General features: G+C 38.4%; 1 protein-coding gene across 1 annotated transcript in view; it reads right to left on the minus strand.

The window, feature by feature from the left end:
• Positions 1-425: 425 nt before the first annotated feature.
• Gnaq (G protein subunit alpha q) overlaps positions 426-23,715 on the minus strand; it is a 175,051-nt gene continuing 151,761 nt past the window's right edge. Inside the window, exons 5-6 of the mRNA XM_010641463.1 lie at positions 11,854-12,007; positions 426-5,748 (exon numbers count right to left, since the gene is read on the minus strand). Of these exons, the coding sequence (XP_010639765.1) occupies positions 5,558-5,748; positions 11,854-12,007 (345 nt within the window). The 3' untranslated portion in view covers positions 426-5,557. The remainder of the gene's footprint in view (positions 5,749-11,853; positions 12,008-23,715) is intronic.

Consider the following 23,715-nt stretch of genomic DNA (forward strand, 5'->3'; position numbering starts at 1 on the left):
GCACTATGAAGCCAAGCATCCACCTCTACCCGGCAAACCAGGTGGAGCTGTGGGTGAGGGTTCTGCCAATCAGAGGATGGCCTCGAGGTGCAGACGGGTGGCTCCCTGAGTCTTTACTGGACCAGCCACAGTACTTAAAGCCAAGTGTAGTCTAAATTAGGGTAAGTGTTTTTCTTAAAAGAGGAAATTTGATAAATACTACCTATCTGTATACTTTCACTACAAGGGACTGAAATTTCCAATTCTGAAGAGATGAGAAAAGGGGTGTGTGTGTGTAGAAATCATTAAAGCCACCTACTTTTGAAAATGGATGTGTACTACAAAGTGTCTGATGCAAAAATTCCTTATAATACAGGATATTCTGAGAGGGGCTTAGGTAACTTCAAGGGAAACAACTCAAGAATGAAGAATACTGTACTACCAAATTATGGCCAAAAATACTGTATTTTTAACCAGCAAGATCATTGGGGCATTATACAACATAAGGTGATTTTTTTGCAAAACTAGTTCCCATCCCCAAACAATAGACAATACATGCATTTGAATGACATTTTAAGAACAGTAAATATGATTCATTTAAATACTGCAAGTTAAAAATGTTTTCTGACCAAACTCCCTAAATACATAGGCCTAGTCAGGGTTTCTTCCAACATGATGATAAGTGAGGAATCCAGCAGGAAATTGCATTCAGAAAAATTCTTCAAGGAAAAGAAATCCACCGAAAATGAGTTTCAATCAATGTAACCTGGGCAAAGTCACACAGTAATTTTCCATCCTTTTTTTCCAATCCTAAAATTATTCTACTGGAGAATACTTTCCTGTTATTTTTCCCTAACAAAAGCTTCTATGAAAGTCAAAATTCCTTTACCCAAGTAAGATCCAAATTTACCCAACAGCAATTTTTGTAATATGTAAATAGCATCAATTATTGGGTTGGAATCATGGGGAAATGGAGGCCACGAAGTAGATAAGGAGAGCAAGGAAGAAATTAGTATCTGAGCACCTACTGTGTACAAGGTATGTGTGCATACTTTAACAAGATTCTAGAGGCAAGGGTGTTATTGAAAGCGGTGGCAGTTGGAAAGAGAGCAGGAAATGGTTTATTTTCTTAAGAAAACAAATGACAAGTTTCAACTGTACTCAAAGTATCTACCAACCAGCAGGTGTCTGACTTCAAAAATCTCTACCTAAGCTCCTTTCTCTTCCTAATTTGATGGAAGCAAAATGAAATCCCAAAGGCCAGGACAGATGTATTAGTGCTACATATGCTGGAAATATGTAGAGAAAGATGAACACACAATTACTAGTTTCTATTTTTGTGTGTATTTCTAACCAAAGAATATCTTTGGGAGAAAATGTGAAAAGCATATACCAAGCACACCTTATTTGTATCAACTGAGATGTTAATGACCAATTAAGTGGTTTTGAACCCTTAGTTTTAAGAACTGCAGCAATATACATTACAATATTTGGGAACACTTTATTTTCATATGGGTTAACATTCTGCTATATTTCATTTCATTCATTCTTTTTGAGAAACTGAAAACAAAGGGAAATTCAGGGTAATCTGAAGGTAATCCGAGGGGAATTTCCAACCAGTATCTGAGTCTTGCAATATCTCATTATGCAGCCCTTTCTTCCCATTATTATTTTATACTTTTTTTTGCAAATAATAAACTCATTTTGACCCAAATCCAACATAAATAGCTTTTTACCAATTCCTAACTTAAGACAACTAAAATCTACAATCATGTGGCAGTATAAATTTTTAAATTACAGTTCATACACCTTGACAATCAAGATAGTCTGAAGTACAAAAAGTAAATTGCCCCTTAGCTGTATTTCCTTTTTAAATATTAGGTCTTGCTAGTTAATCTACCAAAAAAGTTTCAGATGTTCTTCAAATACCTTTTGTAAATGTCACCTGTTAGTAAACAACATATGTAGATTCCTAAATTTTGTTTCCAGTCTACTCATGACATTGAACAGAGCTCTTTAAATGTCAATATTAAGAAAGAAAAAAATAATAGAACTCCCAAAACAACCCCCCCAAACAAAACCCTGAAACTTCTAGGGGACTTACTGACTTTCGAATGGGCATGTTATTTCCCTTTGTTTCAGATATGAGGCACAAACTTCTGAATTTAAGCTCTGTAAGGCATAGAAGAAATTTCCAATTTACAAATAAGGAATTCTCTATGGTTTAGAACTGCCCCATCACGCAAAAAAAGAGGGAAAAAAATCATCTGTAAACTGGTACACTGTGATGTGTTCAGTGAGTCATGAAATGGCTGCTTGCCTTGGTATACTGAAGGAAGGTCTGTGTTTTGTGTTTTGAGTAAGACATGTCCATCACTATAAAACTTGCCACAAGCCTCCATTACCTAGAGCATCAACAACAAGGGTCCAGCAGCACACGCTTAGAACGCTTGCAATCACAATAGAAGAGAAAAAGCATGAGTAAACTTTGTTTTTATACAAAACTGAAAAGAATCCCTTCCCACCCCTCGCCCTTTCAATAAAACCCCAAAGAAACAAGAAAAAATCCTTTAGCTTCAATTGACTAATGTGGATACAATTAGGTTTCTATGCATCACTGCAGCTAGGGTGATCAATTTTTTCCTTTCTCAAAAGAAGGGATCCTGTCATGCACCCCAGCATAAGCAGTGAAGCCACAAATCTCAATTCTGCATAGCAAATTCCATCCCAATTTCATAAAGACAAATATAACAATCTTTCCCTGTTTTGCTCAGCTTTTACGAGCTTTGAGATCAGGTTTAATTGACTACATCTACTATAGCTCTATTAAATAGAATATCTTGATTCCCTAAAACTGTAACACTTATGATCTTGTGATGAGGTTTTCTCTATACACACTGTAGGCCATCCAATGTTGTTTACTTTTTTTTTCCTTTTCTTTTCTTTTTTTTTTGTTTTTGTTTTTTGTTTTTTTGTTTTTTTTGTCTTTGTTTTTGCTGCACCAAATTTAAGATCGCCCTTTCAGGCAAGCAGTGGTCTCTAGCTGTTAAAACATCTCCTTAGTGGATCGCAATAGCTTCTAAAACTGCCTTTCTAATAAAGGCCATCGGAGAGGTAATACTAAACTGTGCATTTGCCAAATAAGAATATGAATTGTATAAAAGCTCATATTCCAATCCTAGATCAAATGGCAAAAGTTCTACAAAGTTGGTTTCCATGTTTGTATAAAAGCTCCAACTGATTTTATGTATTTTGCTATGAAATTACCTTTGGGTCTTATAATCAGTATACCTCTACTCAGGAATGTGCAAATGATTTTATACAGCACGATGCTAGTACCGCTCTGTATGATAGTAAGGTTTTTTTTTTTTCTTTTCTAAATGGAAAAAAATATCCCTAGTCAGAAATAAACTGACAAATTTACATTCTCCTCTCTTAAAAAAGTAAATAAAATAACATTATTCAAAATGTGAATTAGCTATAAGACATACAATACAATTACATAGATACATATCAATACAGCACATTCAATCTGCCCCAAATTAATGATTACAAAGCCAGTATGGATGCTGCAATATCGAGAGAGATGTATGTACAATGATTAAGAGCATTCATAATTGCACTACACCTACAGGTGGAATGTTTGTTAATTAAATTACAGGTGCTTTTCTGAGCAAGAAAAAAAAAAAAGCAACCTGTGTGTTTTGAGACCAGGAGAGCGAAGAATAAGAACATCTCATTACTACTGAGTAACTCTGGTACTCATCTAATAAACTGTTAACATTCTTTCTCCCCTTTGTTACTCCCCAAAAAGTGACTAATATAGAAGTTTAGACTAGTGCCAAATAGTATCAAGATCAGCATCATGGCCTAATTCTAGCTTTCCAGCAACTTTGTAACAATCATGATTTATTTTCTTAAATCACATTTTAACTTAAGCTCCTTGACAGAAGCTCTTGATAATACATGTGCTGTATTTTTTGCATTTGCTGAAAAATTGCACATATAGAATTCCAAAAATCTCTCCTAGTAGGTTCAGTTACATAAATACATGTTCAACAGAACACTGAAAGGGTACTTTTGAATTAAGTACACAAATTTTCTTCATGTTCAATTTAACCAGTCACCATTTCAAGAAGATCCCAAATATGGTAAACTAGCAGCCACTTTTCTTTTTTCTTTTTGCAAATTAAAGGTGTCAGAATAATACTATCGACTGATGTTCTTGGCAAACTTACTTGAACTTAAAGAACATAAAGAATAAGTAAAACTGGCTTCAGACAAAGAAACATAAGCAGATTTCATGATAAAGCACAAAGGATACTTTTCTACTGCTGATTTGGACAATCAATGTGGGACACAGACAATAAACAATGTGATCTTAAGGGCAAAGAAAAGAATGGACCGAAAGAATCAAATTTACAGTTACCAACTGTTTGGCAATTGGTATTTCAGGTTCATTCTCAGCCAGTCATGTAAGGGTTCACAGTCTTACTTGCTTACATTTTAAGATGCTGGCTTTAATTAAGCTCTTTTTAATCCATTTTGTTTGACAGAAGGCCAGCTTTGGCAGCACATACCCATAATAAAAACCATTGTAGAATTGTGGCCCAAGCACAAAGGAAAAAAAAAAAAAAAAAAAAAAGAGGAAAGGAAAAGTTGGAGCTAATAAACAATTAAGAAAAACCTCTGAAAAGAACTTGGGTAGCAGCCACTGGGGGAATGTAGTGTTTGTTGGCATATTTTTTGGCATCTGCAATTAAGAATTAAAGAAAAGAGAGGGAAAAAAAGAAGCAAGAAAGGGAGGAAAGACAATGACACATGGATTTCAAAAGCAGACTCCCACTGTATGTTTAGCCAGCCCTCTGACTTCTGAGCATTTCTGGGCAATTAAACTGCAGCTGAAGGTCAAAACCCGAAAGAAATGATCCTTAACTGCTCAATGGGCATCCACGATCCCAGTCCAAAGTGAGACAAGACTCCATATATGGAAACAGTTCATACATATGGAGCACAATACAGAACCACAGCAGTAATACATATAGTCCTTCAGCAAATACTAAAACTGTTAGATTAAGCTGATGTAGGATGGCTTAAATCGAATGACAATGTCCCGATTATCATTCCAGAGAAAGATTTAACCAAGAATGGAGCTAGAATAAAGGCTGTTATAACCTGGGGAGAAAATTCAGGAAGAAGATATGGATTATGAAAGAGGAAAATCGACTTTGTTTTTCTCAATAGAAAAGAAGAGGGGAGAGAGGGAAGGATGGAGGCAGAGAGAGAGAGGCAGAGACTCTTCATGAGTGCATAACTGAAAATTTAAAAGAGACTTGAGTCACAAGGTTTTGCCTAAAAAAAAAGATAGAGAGGAAATGTGCTGGGACTGTACTTCAGCATCCTCTGTTTTTCCTCTGAATAGTTTAAATAAAATCATAATATTTACTACAAACTCTGTGGATATGCTCACAGAGTCCAGGACGGCAATAAATTAGTATTATGCAAATTGTTTTCCACAGAAATACAGTCCCTCTTGTGTATCTTCAATAGCCCACCAGGGAAGGGAAGGGAGGCACAATTAGACCAGATTGTACTCCTTCAGGTTCAACTGGAGGATGGTGTCCTTGACAGCAGCAAAGACAAAGCGGATGTTCTCGGTGTCTGTGGCGCACGTGAAGTGGGAGTAGATAATTTTGTCACTGTCTGGGTTCAGGTCCACGAACATCTTCAGGATGAATTCTCGAGCTGCCTGCGCATCTCTCTGGGGTCCTGTTTGCCAAGCAAAAAAAAAAAAAAAAGAACCTGTTAGATGATTTAATCAATGTATTTGTTCATCACTCATTCAATAAATATTTATTTTGTCATTGCTCACAGAGACTAATCTGCATTGCAGACTGATATGATCATGTTTTCTAACACTACTGTTCTAATTTTTTTGTCACTTTAGCTTTCCAGTCAGTTCACCCATCCACCCACCAATAAAATATGGATAGGTTCAAGCAGAGAGACAACTTGAAGGCCAATCTAAGTTTCTTTCTTTATTTCATTTCCTTGGTTGACAAGGGAAGCACTGTAGGCTGTTTAGTAAGGAAGTGACAGTTCAGTTCGACTGAGTGAAGTATTTCAGCTCTATAATAAGTGTGCAGGGCCAGGGATTTAGCCCAGTAGCAATTGTGCCTGCCTTGTAAGGTCCTGAGTTTGATCCCCAGTACACAAAAAAACAAAGTGTGCATCAAGACACAGTTGCCGCACTCTATTATCAATGTGGCTCCAAAGACCCCCATTGTGGATCATTTTACATTTTATACATTCAAACCTCAGAATACAACATCAGAACCTAAGGTCAGGTCCATTTATAATAGTTCTCTGCAGTCTTGCTTTGTTAACTTCTGGTGTTTCTGAGCATCCTACATTTATATAAAGTGCAGTGTGTGACTATGAACAAACTTGGTTTACATTTTCTCACACGTATTTGGGGTCTCTTATGTACCAAGCATTGTCCTAGATGTTTGAGTATAAGGACTGTGTTATCAGGATACATTAGAAGCATATTAATTTTGCAGTGAACTCTGAGATATGACACCAAAGCAGAAGCAGCAAAAAAAAAATTATCAATATCGGACTAAAAGAATTTCTACAACTCAACAAAAAGGAAAACAGCTTGATTAAAAAGTGGGCAGAAGGGCTGAGGATATAGGTCAGCAACAGACAACAGAACGCTTGCCTGGCATGATCAAGGCCCTGGGTTTGAGCTTCAATACAAGCAATACATGAATGAACGAATGAGCAAGTAAGCAGAGTTATCTGAACAGACATTTCTTCAAGAAGAAGGGATATAAATGACCAATGAGGATATGAAAACATGCTTAACTCTGCTACTCAATGCCAACTAAAATCATAAGATACATCTTCCCTCCTACTAGAACGGCATTAAGTTTTAAAAAGTAGTAACTCTTGGCAATGAAGAGAAGATTGTACCCTCATGCGCTGGTGGCAGGCATGTACAATGGTGCAGCCACTGAAGAAAAGATTGTAGAAAATTCTCCTTAAAAACTAAAAAAAGGGCCAGAGATTCAGCTCAGTGGCACCAAGCCTGTCTTGCAAGCACAAGGTCCTGAGTTCAATCCCTGGTACGGGGGTGGGGGGAGCTAAAGAAAAAATTCCCACATGGCCTAGCAGTTCTACTCCTAAGTCTACGTCCAAAGGATTCAAGAACAGGGGTTCCCACAGGTCAGTGTTACTGCACAATCCCAAGAGTCAGGTGGTGAACACAACCCCAGTGCCTACCGGCTGGTGAGCAGATAAGCCAAAGCTGGTGTGGCCATCAGTTAGCCATAAAGAGACATGAAGTTCTGACAGATGCTACGAGGTGTATGAACCTTGAAAACATGTAAGTAAAATAAACCAGATGTGAAGAAATACTGTGTAATTCCTCTTAAAAGAGGTACCCAGGCAGAAACACAGAGAGGGTAGAACAGGGATCACCGGCGGAAAGGGGAGAATCATGGGGTGGTTACTGCTTAGCTGGGGTGGTGGGAAAGACCTGGAAACCCTGGTCATGGCTGCGCATTACTGTAAGTGTAGTTAATGCCATGGACTTTCACTCAAAAAGGTTAAGATGCAACTGCTGGGATACATTAAAGTTTGAGAACTCTACGGAGAGCCAGGACACCACTCCTAACGAAGTAACTCTGATTTTTAGACTGTCAACGTCCAAATTTTCAAATTGACCATAGTGCTAACTGGGGCTCATTCCTATGAACTTATATCCAAAACTGCGAGAAGTTAGGAGTCAATAAAAAGTACTGTTCAAATTTTTGATTTAGGTGCTGAGAATTGATTTTTTTTGTTGTTGTTGTTCTGGGGATTGAACTCAGGACCTTGCACTTGTAAGGCAGGCATGGTGCCACTGAGCTAAGTCCCTGGAACAAGAATTGAAATTTTTGATAGCAATTGAGAAAGCTGGCATCCTATGAAATAAAAGCACACTAATTAAAATTGTATGTAATTATTAAAATTGACTTAGTGGGAAGGGGATCAAGAGATGGAGGGGACAGGGGGACATAAAAAGAATTAAGAATTAGAGCCGATGGTTTAGCTCAGTGATGCCACACACCTGCCTTGAAAGTGCAAGGTCCTGAGTTTGATCCCCAGTACCGGAAAAAAAAGAATTAAGATGTGTTATGTGTATATACTAACTCCCCTTGATGAATGTAATCGCTATATACTGAAAACCTATAACTAATAACATTTTAAAAATATGTAAATATTTAATGTCTTATATTTTTCAATTACTATGGTTAACTTCTTATTTCCAGAGCAGTACTAAAAATATTTAAAACCAGAGACTAATAGATTGTTAGAGCAGAAGCCTGATGTTTTCATAAAATCACAATATTATTTCTGGCCTGTGACTGATCTGGATGATTTTGTACTTAGTATATTTGGGAAGGAAGGAACCATAATGATTTTTCTTTTTTATTCACTCAAAGAACATCAGAACCAGATTCAAGTTCACTGAAGTACACTTGGAGTGTATTATGTTTGTAACATAAATTATTATTTGATTAAACGTAAACTACAAAGAAAACATTCTATTCATCATAGTCTCTGTGAACACTTGCAATTCAAGTCCGCATAGATGGTAATTTCCTTTCCTGAACAGAAATGCAGAAATAATATTCGTTATGATTAAGACCTTGTAAGTACAAAAATGTGGAGGTGTGAAGTTTATAATATTATAAACATGCTTATTACGACTAGAGTGGGTCTAGATTTTTTGTGGCCTTAGTTCGTCTTGCAAGAGCTTTTGAGTTTCATAAAATGACAGCTGCATTTGCTTTGAGAATAGCAAAATCGGTGTCTTTTCTTCTTCTGTGGCCACATTTCCTACGGGCATTATGTGTGTACCATGGGAGGTTAACAGTAAAAACATCTTCAGACATCAAAGCACTCACAACACGCACATATTGGAAAGAAAATGCTCATACTTGATGGGGAATCTGGGGAAATTAGGAGACTAAGAGTTTTAAAGAGATGAGAAAAATGCTGCAGAGAAAAACAGTTCTGTAAACACTCAACAAAGAAAAGTGATTTTTTTTTTTTTTTTTTTTTTTTTTTTTTTTTTTTTTTTTTTTTTTTTTTTTTTTTTTTTTTTTTTTTTTTTTTTTTTTTTTTTTTTTTTTTTTTTTTTTTTTTTTTTTTTTTTTTTTTTTTTTTTTTTTTTTTTTTTTTTTTTTTTTTTTTTTTTTTTTTTTTTTTTTTTTTTTTTTTTTTTTTTTTTTTTTTTTTTTTTTTTTTTTTTTTTTTTTTTTTTTTTTTTTTTTTTGAGAACGGTCACCTGCCCGATGGCATGACTACGGCTGATGTGGCTGGAGTAAGGGTGTGTTTCAAGCTTTGTGGGTGGGCAGTATGATCTGTCCTTATGCAAGCATGTCAGGAAAATGACATGGCCTGGGGGACGGTGGGGGCTGTGTATGGTATGTTATTTTCCATTCACTGATTCTCACTCAACTCTAAAAAAAATTACGAGGAGTCTCTTTCCAGGTTTGCAAGGCAGTTACATCTGCCTGAGTCTGCTTCACACTCAATGTTACTCAGGAAGGTTTTGTGTTGAAAGAACGAGGTTGTTACAGGGGAAAGCAAGGAAACTAAACATTAAGTTACTTCCATCCATAGTCTGCGTAGGCACTTACTACTTGTCTCCAGCTAGCAGCAAAATAAAAAGTTTTAAAGAGAAAATGCTATTTAGGTTAGAGTGTTATTTGCTTTAAAAAGGAAAGGAAAGCACAGAAGAAAGTACTTGGATAGAAAATGTAGATCTACTGGTAACAAAAAAGGGGCACTATTTCTACAGCATGGAACATCCCCAAATGTATGCATTTTAATTCACCAGCTTTCAAATCCTTCTATGTATCTGAGATGGGAACTTGAGTGCATTACAAAAGGAATACTCGCCGCCTTCCATGAGACAGCACCATGTCAAATGCATGTGGGACAAAAGGATGACTAAACCTCCATTCCTGATGTTCTTGTGCCTTTATGGAAAGCTATGAAGCCAACGTTACTCTTAGTTTATAAATAATTATTTCCCAGGAGCTTGTAGAAGAACAAAAACACTGTTGAACTAACACCCATTATGCATACCCTATGTTGAAAAGGTAATTTTAAATATAGTTTATCATTTTGCTGCACACACACACACACACACCCCCTGTAATATGGACTTCTGGGTTTGGCTCTTACCTGTGCCATATGCTGTGCTAAGTGACTTCCATGTGATTCTATTCAATCATTTTTACTCAGGAAGAAACAGGAGACCAATTCAATAAAATTTCCAAAGCAATATAACCACTGAGACATACCGCTGGAACTCTGAGACTTTCAAAGTGTGTGCCTTTTTTTTGTTTTTTGTTGTTGTTTTGAGACAGGGTCTCACTATATAGTTGAGACTGACCTGGAATTCACTATGTAGCCCAGGCTAGTTTCCAACTCACAGTGATCCTCCTGCCTCAGCCTCCCAAGTGCTAGGATTACAGGTGTGCACCACCATACCTGGCCAAAGTGCATGCTTTTAATTACTGTCTGAACCAAGGGTTGGCTAACTTGCTGTGTAAAGAGCCAGAGACTAAATATTTTAGGTGTTGCAGATCATTTACTGTCATAATCACTCACTTCTGCTGTTATAGCATAAAAGCAGTCACAGCAATGAGTGTGGCTGTATGGAAAAAAACAAACAAACAAAAACCCTTATTTATAAAAACAGGTAGCAGGCCTAATCTACATGAAGCTCTTATAGGGCAAAGGCTTTAGAGTAGTTGGATGTGGATGTACTTAATCAACAAGTACTTCTAAGAAGAGCTGGGTGCCCAGTTGTTAGGAATTTCATAGCCTACCTGGGAAAGGCAAGATCTTTTTCTAAGGATTGAGAAGGTCAAGCAAGACCATAGGAGTAACGAAGTGGGTATGGCAGATTCTAAGTGCTGGGTGAAGAGCTTAAAGGATAGCTGCTACTGTACGAATCATGAAATAGGAAAAAAAGGGCTAAAGGTGTAGGGGAAGTGGGAAGGGTAGGGGAAAGGAAATAAGGGAAAAAATATGAGAAAAGGAAAAAAGCCTTTGTAAATAGGGGAGGGTTGAGAGGGTGAAGGGTGGGCAGGGGTATGGGGTAAAAATGAGAACTGAGATCTGTCATGTAAAGGTACAAGATCCCAGTGATGAACGTAACTGTACTGTACGCCTAAAAAGTACCAATAAACTCAATGGAAAAAAGCAAAACAAAACATGGGATTTTACTAGGTCATGAAGCCTCCCAAAAGTAAATGTTTCCTAAATATTATCTGTCAGGCATTATGATAAATGTTATATCTATGTTATCTGTTATAATCTATAAAACAACGTCATGGATTTGGTCTAAAAGCCCAGAAAATCAAAGCTCTATAAATACAGCAAGTGTCATATTTCAATCTCACTTCAGAGATGAACTTCTTGACCACAAAATTGTTCTCTCCCCAGGCAGAGTTCTAACAAAATAAAGGAAGAGAAAGAGGAAACTATAATGTCTGATACACAATTGGTCAAAACTACTGGATTGGAGCACAGGATTTAGCTCAGCAGTTCAGTGGCCTGCCTTGCAAGCGCAAGGACCCGAGTTCGATCCCCGGTACCAAAACAAAACAAAACAAAAACTACTGATTATTCTTCTCTCTGATCTGATTATTTAAAAACACATGAGAAATGTTCTTTCTCTGTAACTTTCAGCATTAGGGTATAAAACATTTTGTGTCATTACAAGACAGAGCAAACAGTAACTTGTACTTCCATGATTACAACACAGGGCCCGGGCAAAACCCATCCTCGGCTACTGATACTTACCATCGTATTCTGGGAAGTAGTCAACTAGGTGGGAATACATAATTTTCTCCTCTAGAAGATCCTTCTTGTTTAAGAACAGAATGACTGAGGAGTTCTGGAACCAGGGATATGTGATAATCGTTCTAAAGAGCGCTTTGCTTTCCTCCATTCGGTTCTGAGGGAAAAAAGTCAGGAAAAAAGGAATGAATTACGTGATTACTCAATCTATGAATTATGTTTATTTCAGTAAGTTCAATCCATCTTCTGGATGCTTCCAATTATTACAGCCTTGAGCTGGGCTTGTGATGACTTATGTGCAAATGATTCATGGTACACACCGGTTGTTTCCATTATGCAAACTCCAGGTGACAAGCACAAGAGAATAATAATAAATATATGCTGAAATAACTTTCAAAATGAAAGAGAAAATAAAGTCTGGACAACCGTGTTGTATTTGATATACTGTCATAAATGTCTACCAAAAATTATTCAATCATGACCAAATACTTAAGATCTGAATTAAGAACTAAATATCAGACTTACTTTGCTCTGTTCTAAACATTCAAGGCAAAGTTACTTAATTCTCTGCCCAAAGCACATCTATATTTCTAGAATTATTATTATTAGAAAAAATATTCTTTGATAAGCAAACACATGTTCCTAAGTGCACATATTCTCTTTAGGTTTCACTGTAATGTTCATACATAACTATGGAGATACACATGTAATTACCTGGAGATACACGGCTAATATGTCTTACCTTCAACATTGATGTGGAAGTGTCTTAGCTGAGACTATACTTTCAAACTTACTTGGTAAGAGAAATCCTAATTGAGTTCTTATGGAAATGAGTCAGTTTGCTCTTGGACATCAAGATGATAATTGAGGCTACTCCCGAGAAAAACCACTCCTCCCAGTGATCATCTGCCAAAAGCCAGAGTGCCTCACTCTTCCTTATGTCCTCCTTGCTTCTCTTACAGACATACTCTCCTCTCTAAATAACTCCTACTCACAGGCACAGGGAAAGGCTGCAGACTTGGGGAGTCCCTCTTTCTCTGAGGATGTAAGAGCAACAGCGGACAGGCACACTGTCCTAGTCCTTCCTTTGTTCATGTTATGACTGAGTTTTCCCAGCAATGGAAAAGCCTTCCTGGGATTGAGTGCTCTTCTGAGGCTAAGGAAGTACAGTTTAAGCTTGAGTATTAAGTCTTCTCCGGCATGAGTTGGTTCAGAGCTGCACTGTGACCCAGGTTTCTATCCTGGGGATGTTTCCTCCCTTGCTTTATGGTAATTAGTTTAGCAAAACACATGAACTAGGCCAGTCAACCCTAGGAGTTTTGCTGAGAAATCTTGCTTTCATAGAGAATGCAGAAGAACAGTGACCACCTAAGGAACTCAAAGCCACCTTTTCAGGGCACAGAAAAGAGGCCAGTCCTACTCACCCTGTTCTAACTGCTTGCTTTGGCCTTGCCTTTGGATTTTTTCAGTATTATCAGTCAGTAAATACCTCTTATTTTTTTAGGCTGGCGAATTTTTTAAACTAGTTTGTGCTGTGTTTTTCTGGTTATTTATATAGAAAATACTTCCATTTGATAGAACTGGATACATTCCCTTCCAACTTGTAAAAGGAAGGGAATGACAGATGTTTGCAGGATGAACACTGGGCCTGGGGGCTCAAGTTGTTAAAACCTTCTGCTCAGGGTGTTCCTACTGCAGGATGCACTGTGAATGTCGGAGTACCCAGCAGTGCCCACAAAAGCCTGGTCAGTACACTCTGTGTTATCCTCTGTAGCAGGAAACCTCCAAGAAACTCTCTACCACATACAACTTTATGAATCCTGAGTATATCTTGCTCATTTTCTTTTTTATAAAGTGTGCTGGTTAAAATCAGATTGAAAGGGCACACTTTTCAAAAGCAGATTTTTACCAAAATGAGGTAAAGTTGCTCTTCATTAATTTATTCAACCTTTAGTTTTCTGCCTACAATTGTTTAATTAAATGCTGGTGAAATACGTGGGCTGTAAAAAATTACTTCATGGCTCAAGAGACAGAGTTCCTACATTTTTATACAAGTGACATGCTCAGCCCTCAATCACATCTCTACTATCTACATGCTTTTTATTGGTTATCACAGTCAATGATAAAATTTTAAACCTTGAAAATGATGTTCTCTGAGGAATGACCCCTGTAGCCTTACACTGTATTGCAGGCTAAAATTTTTAGGACTAAAGAAAAACCCTCACTTAAGTGGGTTAGATAGAAACATTCCTAACATTTCTTTTTTCTTACCTATTGCTAGAGAAATTCTAAAAAGCTGTATGACGGATGGTCCTTGAAGAAGCCACGTCTACAAGGTACCTCTTGGCGTCCACAGTGAGACCCCATCAGAAAAACACCATTGCCCTTAGCATTCTCTGATGGGGCAGAAGGGCTCTGAAGGAAAACAAAGGGTCCTCACTGACCTTTTGGGGTTAGAATCCCTCCATGGTGGCTCCATAGAGTGGGCAGAGGAAGGGAAAGGGGATCCCAACTTTGAATCAACAGAGAACTCGGTCTTTGATTAAAAGTTTCAAGACTGGGCTGGAGTCTCTCGTGAGCCCAGAACCGTATGCTACAGACAACCTGCCTAGAAGCCGTCACTCCTGTGACACTTCTTGAGCCACTCTGGAGACAGAGGCTGCTCGCGGAGATGTCTCACCTACGCTTTGGCTGTGTGTGCAGTTTAGGGCTGCTCTAAGATACCTCCCTGTTCACGATGTGCGGGCTGAGCTGGGGCTTGAGGACACTGGGACATAGCCTTCAGTTCGGGGGAAGCTAGAGAGCAAGGGTCACCTGCTGGGCAGCACGGCATCACCAGGCTTTCCACAGCCCCACCAACTAGACCCTCTGAGGATGTCCTGGTCCTTTGATGCTTTGTTCTTTCCTTATTTTTCATTTTATGATTCTTACTTTATCCTATATGACTGGTGGTATACTCTGCAGTGAAAATTCCTTATGCTCCCCTACCCTACTATGAGAAAATATTTACAAACGGATACTCTGTATCAAAGCCCTAGGCTAAATCCTAAATGAACTAAATGAAATTTTCACAATGTTTCACAGGGTAGTGGAATGTACAAAACATGAGGCATAATCTGCTCTTCTCAGAAAAAACCTGAAATCTATGTGGGAACTGTGTTTCAGAGACTTACTGGCTTTTATAACTTGCCAGAGCATGAGGTTTTGGAGGAAGAAAACAAAAGAGATAAAAAACAAACAAACCCCCAACAGTTTTGTTCACTCTAAAGATAATGCAGATCGAGGAACGGTATCAGTCTCACATCTTCCTTTCCATAGGGTTTTAACAGCTGGGAGATGAAGGTTAAAGGCGATAATAGTAAACGTTTTACTATCCCAAACACAGGGCTCTCCCTGTAAATAAGATGGACTGGCTTATGCTTGGGCCCAAGGAGGCCTGCAACTTCTGCCACTCTCACCACATCTGAAAAACCCAGAAGATCCAGGTGAGAAAGCTGGAATGGGAACAAAAGAAACGCAAGGGGCCTGCCTGATCTCCAGCCCTAAGAGAAGGGAAGCCCAAGTGGCCTCAGAGTCTGAGGACTGGCCATGTGTGAGTGACACAGGGGTCTGGTTAGCCTCTCTGAAGTCTTGTCTCGTGGCCAGGGAGACACTGGACTTGCTCAGGCCAAGCTGATAGGTAAGCCATTCATCCCATGGGCTGGGAGGAGCACAAGAGCAGTAGTAAACTGGGATTCATTCTCCCCTATCCCCAGGCCTGGAGGTGGGGGGAGCTCTTTGCTCTGTTTTTAACTGCAGAAGGATGCTGTGCGAGCTGTGAATGTTCTCTCTCAGACAGAGCCCTGTTCAATCCCTCAAGTGAAAGTTCTTGGCTATTTATTGTCTCAAATCAGTTCTCAGGAGCTCTATTCTCCAAAACATACCGCATTCCAATGCAATCTCCTGCTAACACGTGACTGCCTAATGTCATCTACAAGGTAAAGCTGAGCTCCAGCTTGGTATTCACAGGTTGGCATGGCCCAATCCCAAGCTACATCTTCAATCTGAGCCCCTATACCAATGCTCTCTCCTCCAGATGATGAGATTCAGTGCCATCACTGCCATACAAGGGTGACTGTGGCCCACAACGCTACCCCCACTCCTAACCCTTCAAGGCCCAGGTCAGCTGGACTTCCCCACTCAATCCGAGTTCTCTGAGCCCTCGAGGCTTGCTTTCTCCTCCCACCTCAGCAGCTGTTGTGCTATTTCTGATCTGCCCACCAGTCAGTGGACACATATTGAGCATTTGCTGGATGTTGGTGCTTGTACATTAAATAAGAAAACTGTGTTGAGAAAAGGAAATATTTCCTCCTCATTTGCATTGTATGGCCAGAGATGGCACAAACACACTGTTTCATGTACCTGTTTTCTCTGGCTCATAAAATAACCTGGTGAGTCCACAGTGCCAGTGTGCTCCAAAGCCAGGACACACCGCAGTCTACTGAACAGCCCGGTGGACTCTGAAATGAGGCACACTAAGATGCAGTGATGTTCTTCTGGCTCAGGTGCCAGATGCTTCTGGTGGAGCCAAATGTCCGTTCCAGGCAAAAGGCCCCAGAACCCAAAGAGAAGCTGGCTTTCCTCAGGCTGTGGTCTGGCTCTAATCTCTGCAGAAATAATTACCAAAGGGGTCTAATGGGATAATATTTACATTTATGTGTTTTGCACACTTGATGCCATTGAGACCTAAAGTTTGCTTGTAGGGTGTTTTTCCAAACTAGAGATTTAAATATGCTTTTCAATAGATTTTGCAATAACTCATTATCTTGCCAATAAGCACATACATGCACCTCTTACAAAGTTAAAACTTTTTAAGTCAAAGAACAATTAATTCAGACTGAGAACTTTAATTTTTTAACCTGGTATAAGTCACCTACCTGCCTGCCTCTCCTTGATATTTTTGGCTTACTGATACTTTGATAAACCACATGGAATAACATTTCCTACAAGGTCTAGAATGTAGCCCTTAAGTGTAAGAAGAAATAAGCATGCAGAACATCAAATCACCTCATCATCCAGGGCCTGACAGCCTACTGCCTGCCTGCCTGCCTGCCTGTCTACTGTTCTGAGCTGGAGGCACATTGCTGAAGTAGGAAGGACCCCAGGAAAACTTGGATGAAGCTTTCTAGGGTACACAGATCCCTTCAGAATTCAAGAGATACAGTCTGTGTGATAAGCTTTCCATTAAAAAGGCCAGGTCCACACATTCTATCCAGTGCACGGACATAAAGCCAACACTTGAGTGTATCAGGGGAGCATACTGCTCAGTAGAAGGGAAAAATATGGTTTACGATGCCACAGTAATTTTTAACCCATATCTTTAGAGTTATAGGTAAAGACTTCGTATGCTAGTGACACACTAACAATTTAACGCCAAGCGCTTCCTTGCATACACCGCACATGAAGAAAAATGCTTACACCGAATACTCTTTATCAGAACCACCTCTGCTCAGGAAATTGACAAGAAAAGCAGATCATCAGAACAAAGGGGATTCAATCAAGACTACATTTTAAACATCACTCTTCACTTATAATTGCAACAAGTTTCACTATTTCTTTCAGATATAACTCATTATAGAATAATTTATAAATTATTTTACTAAAGATTATTATTTTAGAAAAGTGAGATGAGTTGGTTTGCTTTCATCTTACTACTTTATGTAATGACCCATGAGAATGTAAAATTTGTATTCAAATTATTCTTCGCTTATCAAACACTGAATAATTTTAAAGTTCAAATCCCTAACAAGGAATTAAGAACACAATTTCTCAGGTATTTATTTCATTTACCTATGTCTACTAGGTAAATAATGTGACAACTCAAAAAATAACTCCAAAGCCTTGTGAAAAAAATTTGCAAGCCTGATCTTTGCATATTTCTTTCCTCTTTTGATTACTGGGGTGGGGGGGAAAGCCTGCTGTGTTTGACTTTCTATCTCCAGCATGATCACATTGCCATCTGATGTCAATACTATGAGATTTCAAAATGTATTCTGGGCCAAACTCTTGCTGACGAGTGGTGGAGGAGGAGTAAACAGGAAAAACATGCTGCAGATGGCATGAAGGGAAGGACACTGATGTGGAAGAAGGGCCAAGCGGGGACAGCCACGGCCACGAGATGGGGACTCATGCTCAAACATTTCCGTCTCCAGCGCTCTGTGAGTTTGGGCAAACGGCTGAGCCTCTTCGAACCTCAGTCTCCTTGTGTTTCCTGGGATTTGCAAGGACAGGACAGAATGAGATGAGGCATGCAAGACGCCTTACTATGATTTGAGCACACAGTAGCTTTTAATGTTAGCCACGTTACTGATGGCAACACTGCTTATAAGAACCTCTTGGTGAGGTCATTAGATAACCTCAAGTTACGAATCAAGCAGTAACTCTTTAACTTCATGCAGTTAATCTACTCATGATTTCAAATCCAGACTGAGTTCAAATTTTGATTGACAAACTGGAAAATCACCTAGGATTCTGCCAATTTCACTCACATAGAGAATGTTTCTTCCTAAGATCTCCACAGATAAAGGGGAATATCTTCAAAATCTCTAAAAATTCTCAAAGCTCTCAATTACAGAGCAAACCAAGAAAACAACAGACACATAGACAAATGTAATTGTTTGGAATTAAAAACAATTAAAGACAGCTTCCTAGCTATCCAAACCAGACAACAGGAATAAAAATGCAAAGGATACAACAAACAAGCCAGATGCATATCATTTCCTTGGTAATTTTCTTAGTCTTTGCAAATCTTTATAAGCACTTATTTGAGATCAAATTTGGCATACTGTCTAGGCTTGAGGACAGCTCCGGAAGGTTTTAATACTATAGTTTCTGCATATGCATCAGTCTGTTCTTACCTGTTCAGGATGTTTAGAGAAGCAAAGAACAGATTTGCCTATTACCTCCAGGTCTAAGATTTCAGTGAACTAGTGTAAGCTACAGAGTATGGTAGGAGAAAAGTTGGGAAGAAAAAGAGAAAGACAGAGAGACTGGAATGGTCATGGAAAGATTAAGTGGAACGGAGAGGCAGAGCATGAGTAAAAGCAAACAGCACAAATGTTTAACCAACACTCTTGGATGTGGATGCCTATAACCCTATGACTTAAGAGAAGACAGAACCACTTCCTTTAATATTTTCTGTTGTTTTAGTTCAGTAAAGTGAACAAGTTCACTCTGTTCAAAGTCTATTTCATAACATTTTTTATCTTTCTACTGAAATGATCCCCTGTTCCATATCCTACCTTTTTATGTTTACATATCAGTCATCTGAAGTCTACACTTGGGCTGGGGATTTAGCTCAGTGGTTCTGCCACCTGCCTCGAAAGTGCAAGGACCTGAGTTCGATCCCCAGTGCCCTCCCCAAATAATAATAATAAAAAATAAAGTCTATACTTAATTTATATGCAAAAATTCCGTTTCTTTTCTCATAACACCTCTTACACGTCAGGCTGCGATTTAGATGTTTAATGCCTTGTACGTTCATGAGGCTCACTCTTTACTTTACCACACTCTCTTCTATCCTTCCTGTTCTCCATTCACACTCCTTATTCTATGCCATCACACTGCCAGTTCAACAGCGACCACTTAGCTCCTTGCTCTCTAATGTGGTACCGTGCGGCCAAAGCAATCCTTTCTACCTTTACATTTTTTTTCCTGTCCCGCTAAAATGTTAAATCCCCTGTGCTGTCACTTTTGTAGCAACTTTTATCCCTTCATTAAATATCCAGGAGCCAGGTAACTTTCCTTGGCTGGCATGGGGCATTTCTTCTTGCTGGAACCTCATGAAGAGTAGTGTTTCCTACATTTCAAACCTGCCTAAATTGATGGCTACAAATTCTTTGTTTCTATGGGAGCTAATTGCATAATTAAGCTACAAATTTACTTTCCGAGTTTAACCTGTCATAAACTTCTTGGGTCACCATCTATATAAAATAGTATTTCACCAACCACAAGTGACAGAGAAATGTTTCACTGAGCCACTCATTAAAGGAGCCAAGGAAACAGCATCACACATACACAATGTGGCCACTTGAATGGTGGCCTCTAAGTCCAGAGTACAATGGACCTGTAAGCAAGGTCTAGAGTCCAAAGGCCTAACCTGGCTGAATAAACACCGGTTCCTCTTGCATCCTAGATAATATGATTGCAGAACAGCTCATTTGGTGAAATCCACTTAGTATCTCTGCTACGTTTACCCAGAACCAAACTGAAAGGAACTTAAAATAGACAACAAAGAGGAAAATATAGATTATCCCTATAGATACCAGGGATTCTGCTTTTCCTTAAGCATCACTGATATATGACACTGCAAACCTAAAATTCCCATCGTTGAATTGCCCCCATACAACTATTGATTTTGTTATATTTTATTTCCTGCAGTCTTTGGGCTCTGCATAGTTTTGGGATTTGTTTTATACTGGTGTTGTTTAATGGAACTTTCTTAGATGATGGAAAATCATTTTTATACTCTGTCTTCTAATTCAGAAGTCACTTGCTATGTGCAGCTCCTGAACACTTAAAATGTGGCTAATGCAACTGAAGAAATTATTTTTAAATTTTATTTAATTCCAACTAATTAAAATTAGTCACTTGAGGCCTGCAACTACTATGTTTAGACTATTTTAAAGGACTATGACTTCTATACAAAATTTTGCATTCTGTATTTGCTTTGCCCTTAACATTATATTCTAAGTACTTTTCAGACTTAGAAATATTTGAATTGACTTATAAAGTTACAGTAAGCCTAACTGACAAAATATGGGAAGATTTAAAAAAAAAAACCCTCTGAAAACAATAAAGGCCACAATAATGCCTTGCATTAATTTACCTTGAGAAACAATAGACCTCATTTTCTTTCTTAGAAAATTTTGAAATCTAACTCCAAGGGTCCCTTGGAGCCTTACTCAGAGGACAAACCTCAGTTAAAAACCAAACCAAGCAAAGGAGGAAGAGAACACAGGATCTAGAAATGGGGAATGCAGTCTAGGAAAGACATCAAGAGCTGGCTGACTGTCAGGAGATGGTGAAGTAAGCTAAGCTCCCAGGATGCAAGGGAACACTGTCTTCACCAGAAGAGGAAGGCAAAGGCTTCCTGAAGGGAAGTCTCCAATTTCAAAATGAAGAAAAGAAAAAGAAACAGACACATTATTTTAGTTTGACTGTGTTTTGAAAGATTTTGTAGAACTGGTGGTGAAATGGAAAAGCATCAGCTATAGAGCCACTAAAACCAAACTAAACCAACCAACCAACCAAACAAAACCCCCAAAATAACAACAAAGAAATAAAACCTCAAGACAACTAACTCCAGTGAGGAAAAAGCTGACTTAAAAAATGAATAAAATTATAATTTACTTCTTAGCTCATCAATAAGCATTCAAGTCATCAGAGAAAGTAAACACTGAGTTACAGAGAAATTAGGATTTAACTATGTTAAGAGGATGACAGGGAAAAAACTGCAATAGGAGTGCTAAGACAATATGATTTTAACCCACCATAAAAGGACAATACAGTCAATGAATTAAGAATAGTGTAAATGAAACAATTTGAGATAGGAAGGACCAAAGAAACAGAGTTTGTAAAAAGAGTTCCTTGGTACTAACCAGGGTAGTGGTACTAGCGGTCAGGCAGGACTGGGGAGGGGTAAAGGGGGAGAAAGTGTGGTTTTTAAAATTGTATTTCTATTAGTTATTTGATTCTGTAAGCCATTATTTGATTATAAAACAAATTTCTCAATTTGAAAAAGATACACTGGTTCATTTACAAAAGATAATGCTCTACGAAGATATACACAAATCTGTTGGCAGTGGTTACCTATACATGAGGAGGTAGAGAATATGGAAGTTTTTACTCTCTTCTGCATATTTATGTACAGTATTACCTGGGTTATTAAAATTACAAACTGATTAGTATGTCCCAAGAAATTAACAGTACATCTAGTTTCTATGAAAGAGTAATACAAAAATTGAAAGGCAAACTAGGCAAGTGGTACACACCCGTAATTCCAGCACTCTGACAGACTGAGGCAGGAAGACTGCAAATGTGCCTTATTTTGGCAAGTTAGCAAGACCCTATTTCAAAATTAAAAATTTTAGAAAGGGCTGGAATGTAGCTGAGAGTAAAGTCCCCAGGTTCAACCCCTAGTATCACCACCATACAAAGAAACAAAGAAACAAACAAGACATTCAAGCGAAATTAGTAAACTGACTCATGGTACAGAGTTGATACATATCATGATTAACAACCACAGTCTTTAATTCCTACTTTACTCCTGCATACTCTGTTAAGGAGAAGAGCTTTCTTACTGAAAAAGGAAAAGAGATCAGTAAGAAGAAAGTAAGACTGATAAGGAGATTTTGAGAGGGCATCCTGGTTGGTCTACATGATATCAAGACTTTGGCTACACTTGACATTTAAGCAATACAGCAACCTGGTTTTAGCTATTACCATTTTCATCTAGCCTATGAGACCACCAAGGATAGCAGGGACTGTCTAAGGACTCACAGTTTTAATGGGAAACAGGTATAGAAAGAGACAGCATGGAAGGAGTGTAACACACAAGGTTTGCTGGGAACACGTGAGGTCTTCTGAGGACAACGTGAAGGCCCATGCAGCTATTGACAGCACCTGGTACACAACAGGAAAGGCAGGTGGGAAGGAATTAAGAGATCAAACCTCTCTGACTCTAAGAAACTATAGCTCATCATTCTTCTTGAATATCTGCTCTAAGTGGTTACAATTTTGTGAAATAAAGGTTTAACTTTGAATTTCCCTCACTACAAAGTCTATGATTCTTCTACTGAGCCATGTTGGATGATATCACAATGGGTAAATAATTTTTTTAAAGCATTTATCATTCATAATATGTATATGACATGTTTAAGATGCTGGTAAAAGTCCCTTACGTTCAGATCTAATAAGACCATGCAGAGCAAGGAGTAGTCAGAAGAGCTTTGTCCTGTCTCAGCCCGGACTCCAGGTCACTTCTTGGGAAGTCCTACCTTCTCTCTGGACTCAGTTTCCTAATCCAGAGGCCCATCCAATTACTATTTTAAGATGAAATAAAATCCAATGAAAGGCATACTAACAATGAATATTTTTCAGCTGTTATTTTAAAATGGATTACTTCAATATTCACATTTTCACTTAAAACTATATCTCACTGCATTTCTTTTTCTAAAAATTGAGTTTATTGGTACTTTTTAAGTATACAGTACAGTCACTTTCGTCATTGGGATCTTGTACCTTTACATGACAGATCTTGGTTCTCATTTTTCCCCATACCCCTGCCTTCCCTTCACACCCACCACCCTCCCCTATTTACAAAGTCTTTGTTTCCATTTATTCCTTTTCTCATATTTTTTCTTTTCCCTTCTTTCCTTTTCCCTACCCTTCCCACTTCCCCTACACCTTTAGCCCTTTTCTTCCTATTTCACATTATCAGTTATACAATTTGGATCTTATTACACTTTTAGTTTTTCACACCAGAGAAACTATTCAGTATTTACATGTGTGTGACTTATTTATTTCACTTAGGAGTACATCCTCAATATGTATCCATTTTCCTATGAATGACTCTAATTTCTCATTCTTTATGGCTGAGTAGTACTCCACTTTACAGAAAAACCACATCTTTATCCAGTCTCCAACTGATGGGCAAGTGGGCTGTTTCCAAGTTTAGCTATTACAAACTGTGCCACTATAAACTTGGATGCACATTTATCACCGTGGTATGATTCTTTTAATTCTTTTGGAAAGATACCTGGAAGAGGGATGGTTGGGTCAAATGGAACCTCTAGTCCAAGCTCTTTGAGGTATCTCCATATTGAT

Source organism: Fukomys damarensis, unplaced genomic scaffold, assembly GCF_012274545.1.
Source record: "Fukomys damarensis isolate Sample0158 unplaced genomic scaffold, DMR_v1.0_HiC HiC_scaffold_31, whole genome shotgun sequence".
In the NCBI taxonomy this organism is placed as follows: domain Eukaryota; kingdom Metazoa; phylum Chordata; class Mammalia; order Rodentia; family Bathyergidae; genus Fukomys; species Fukomys damarensis.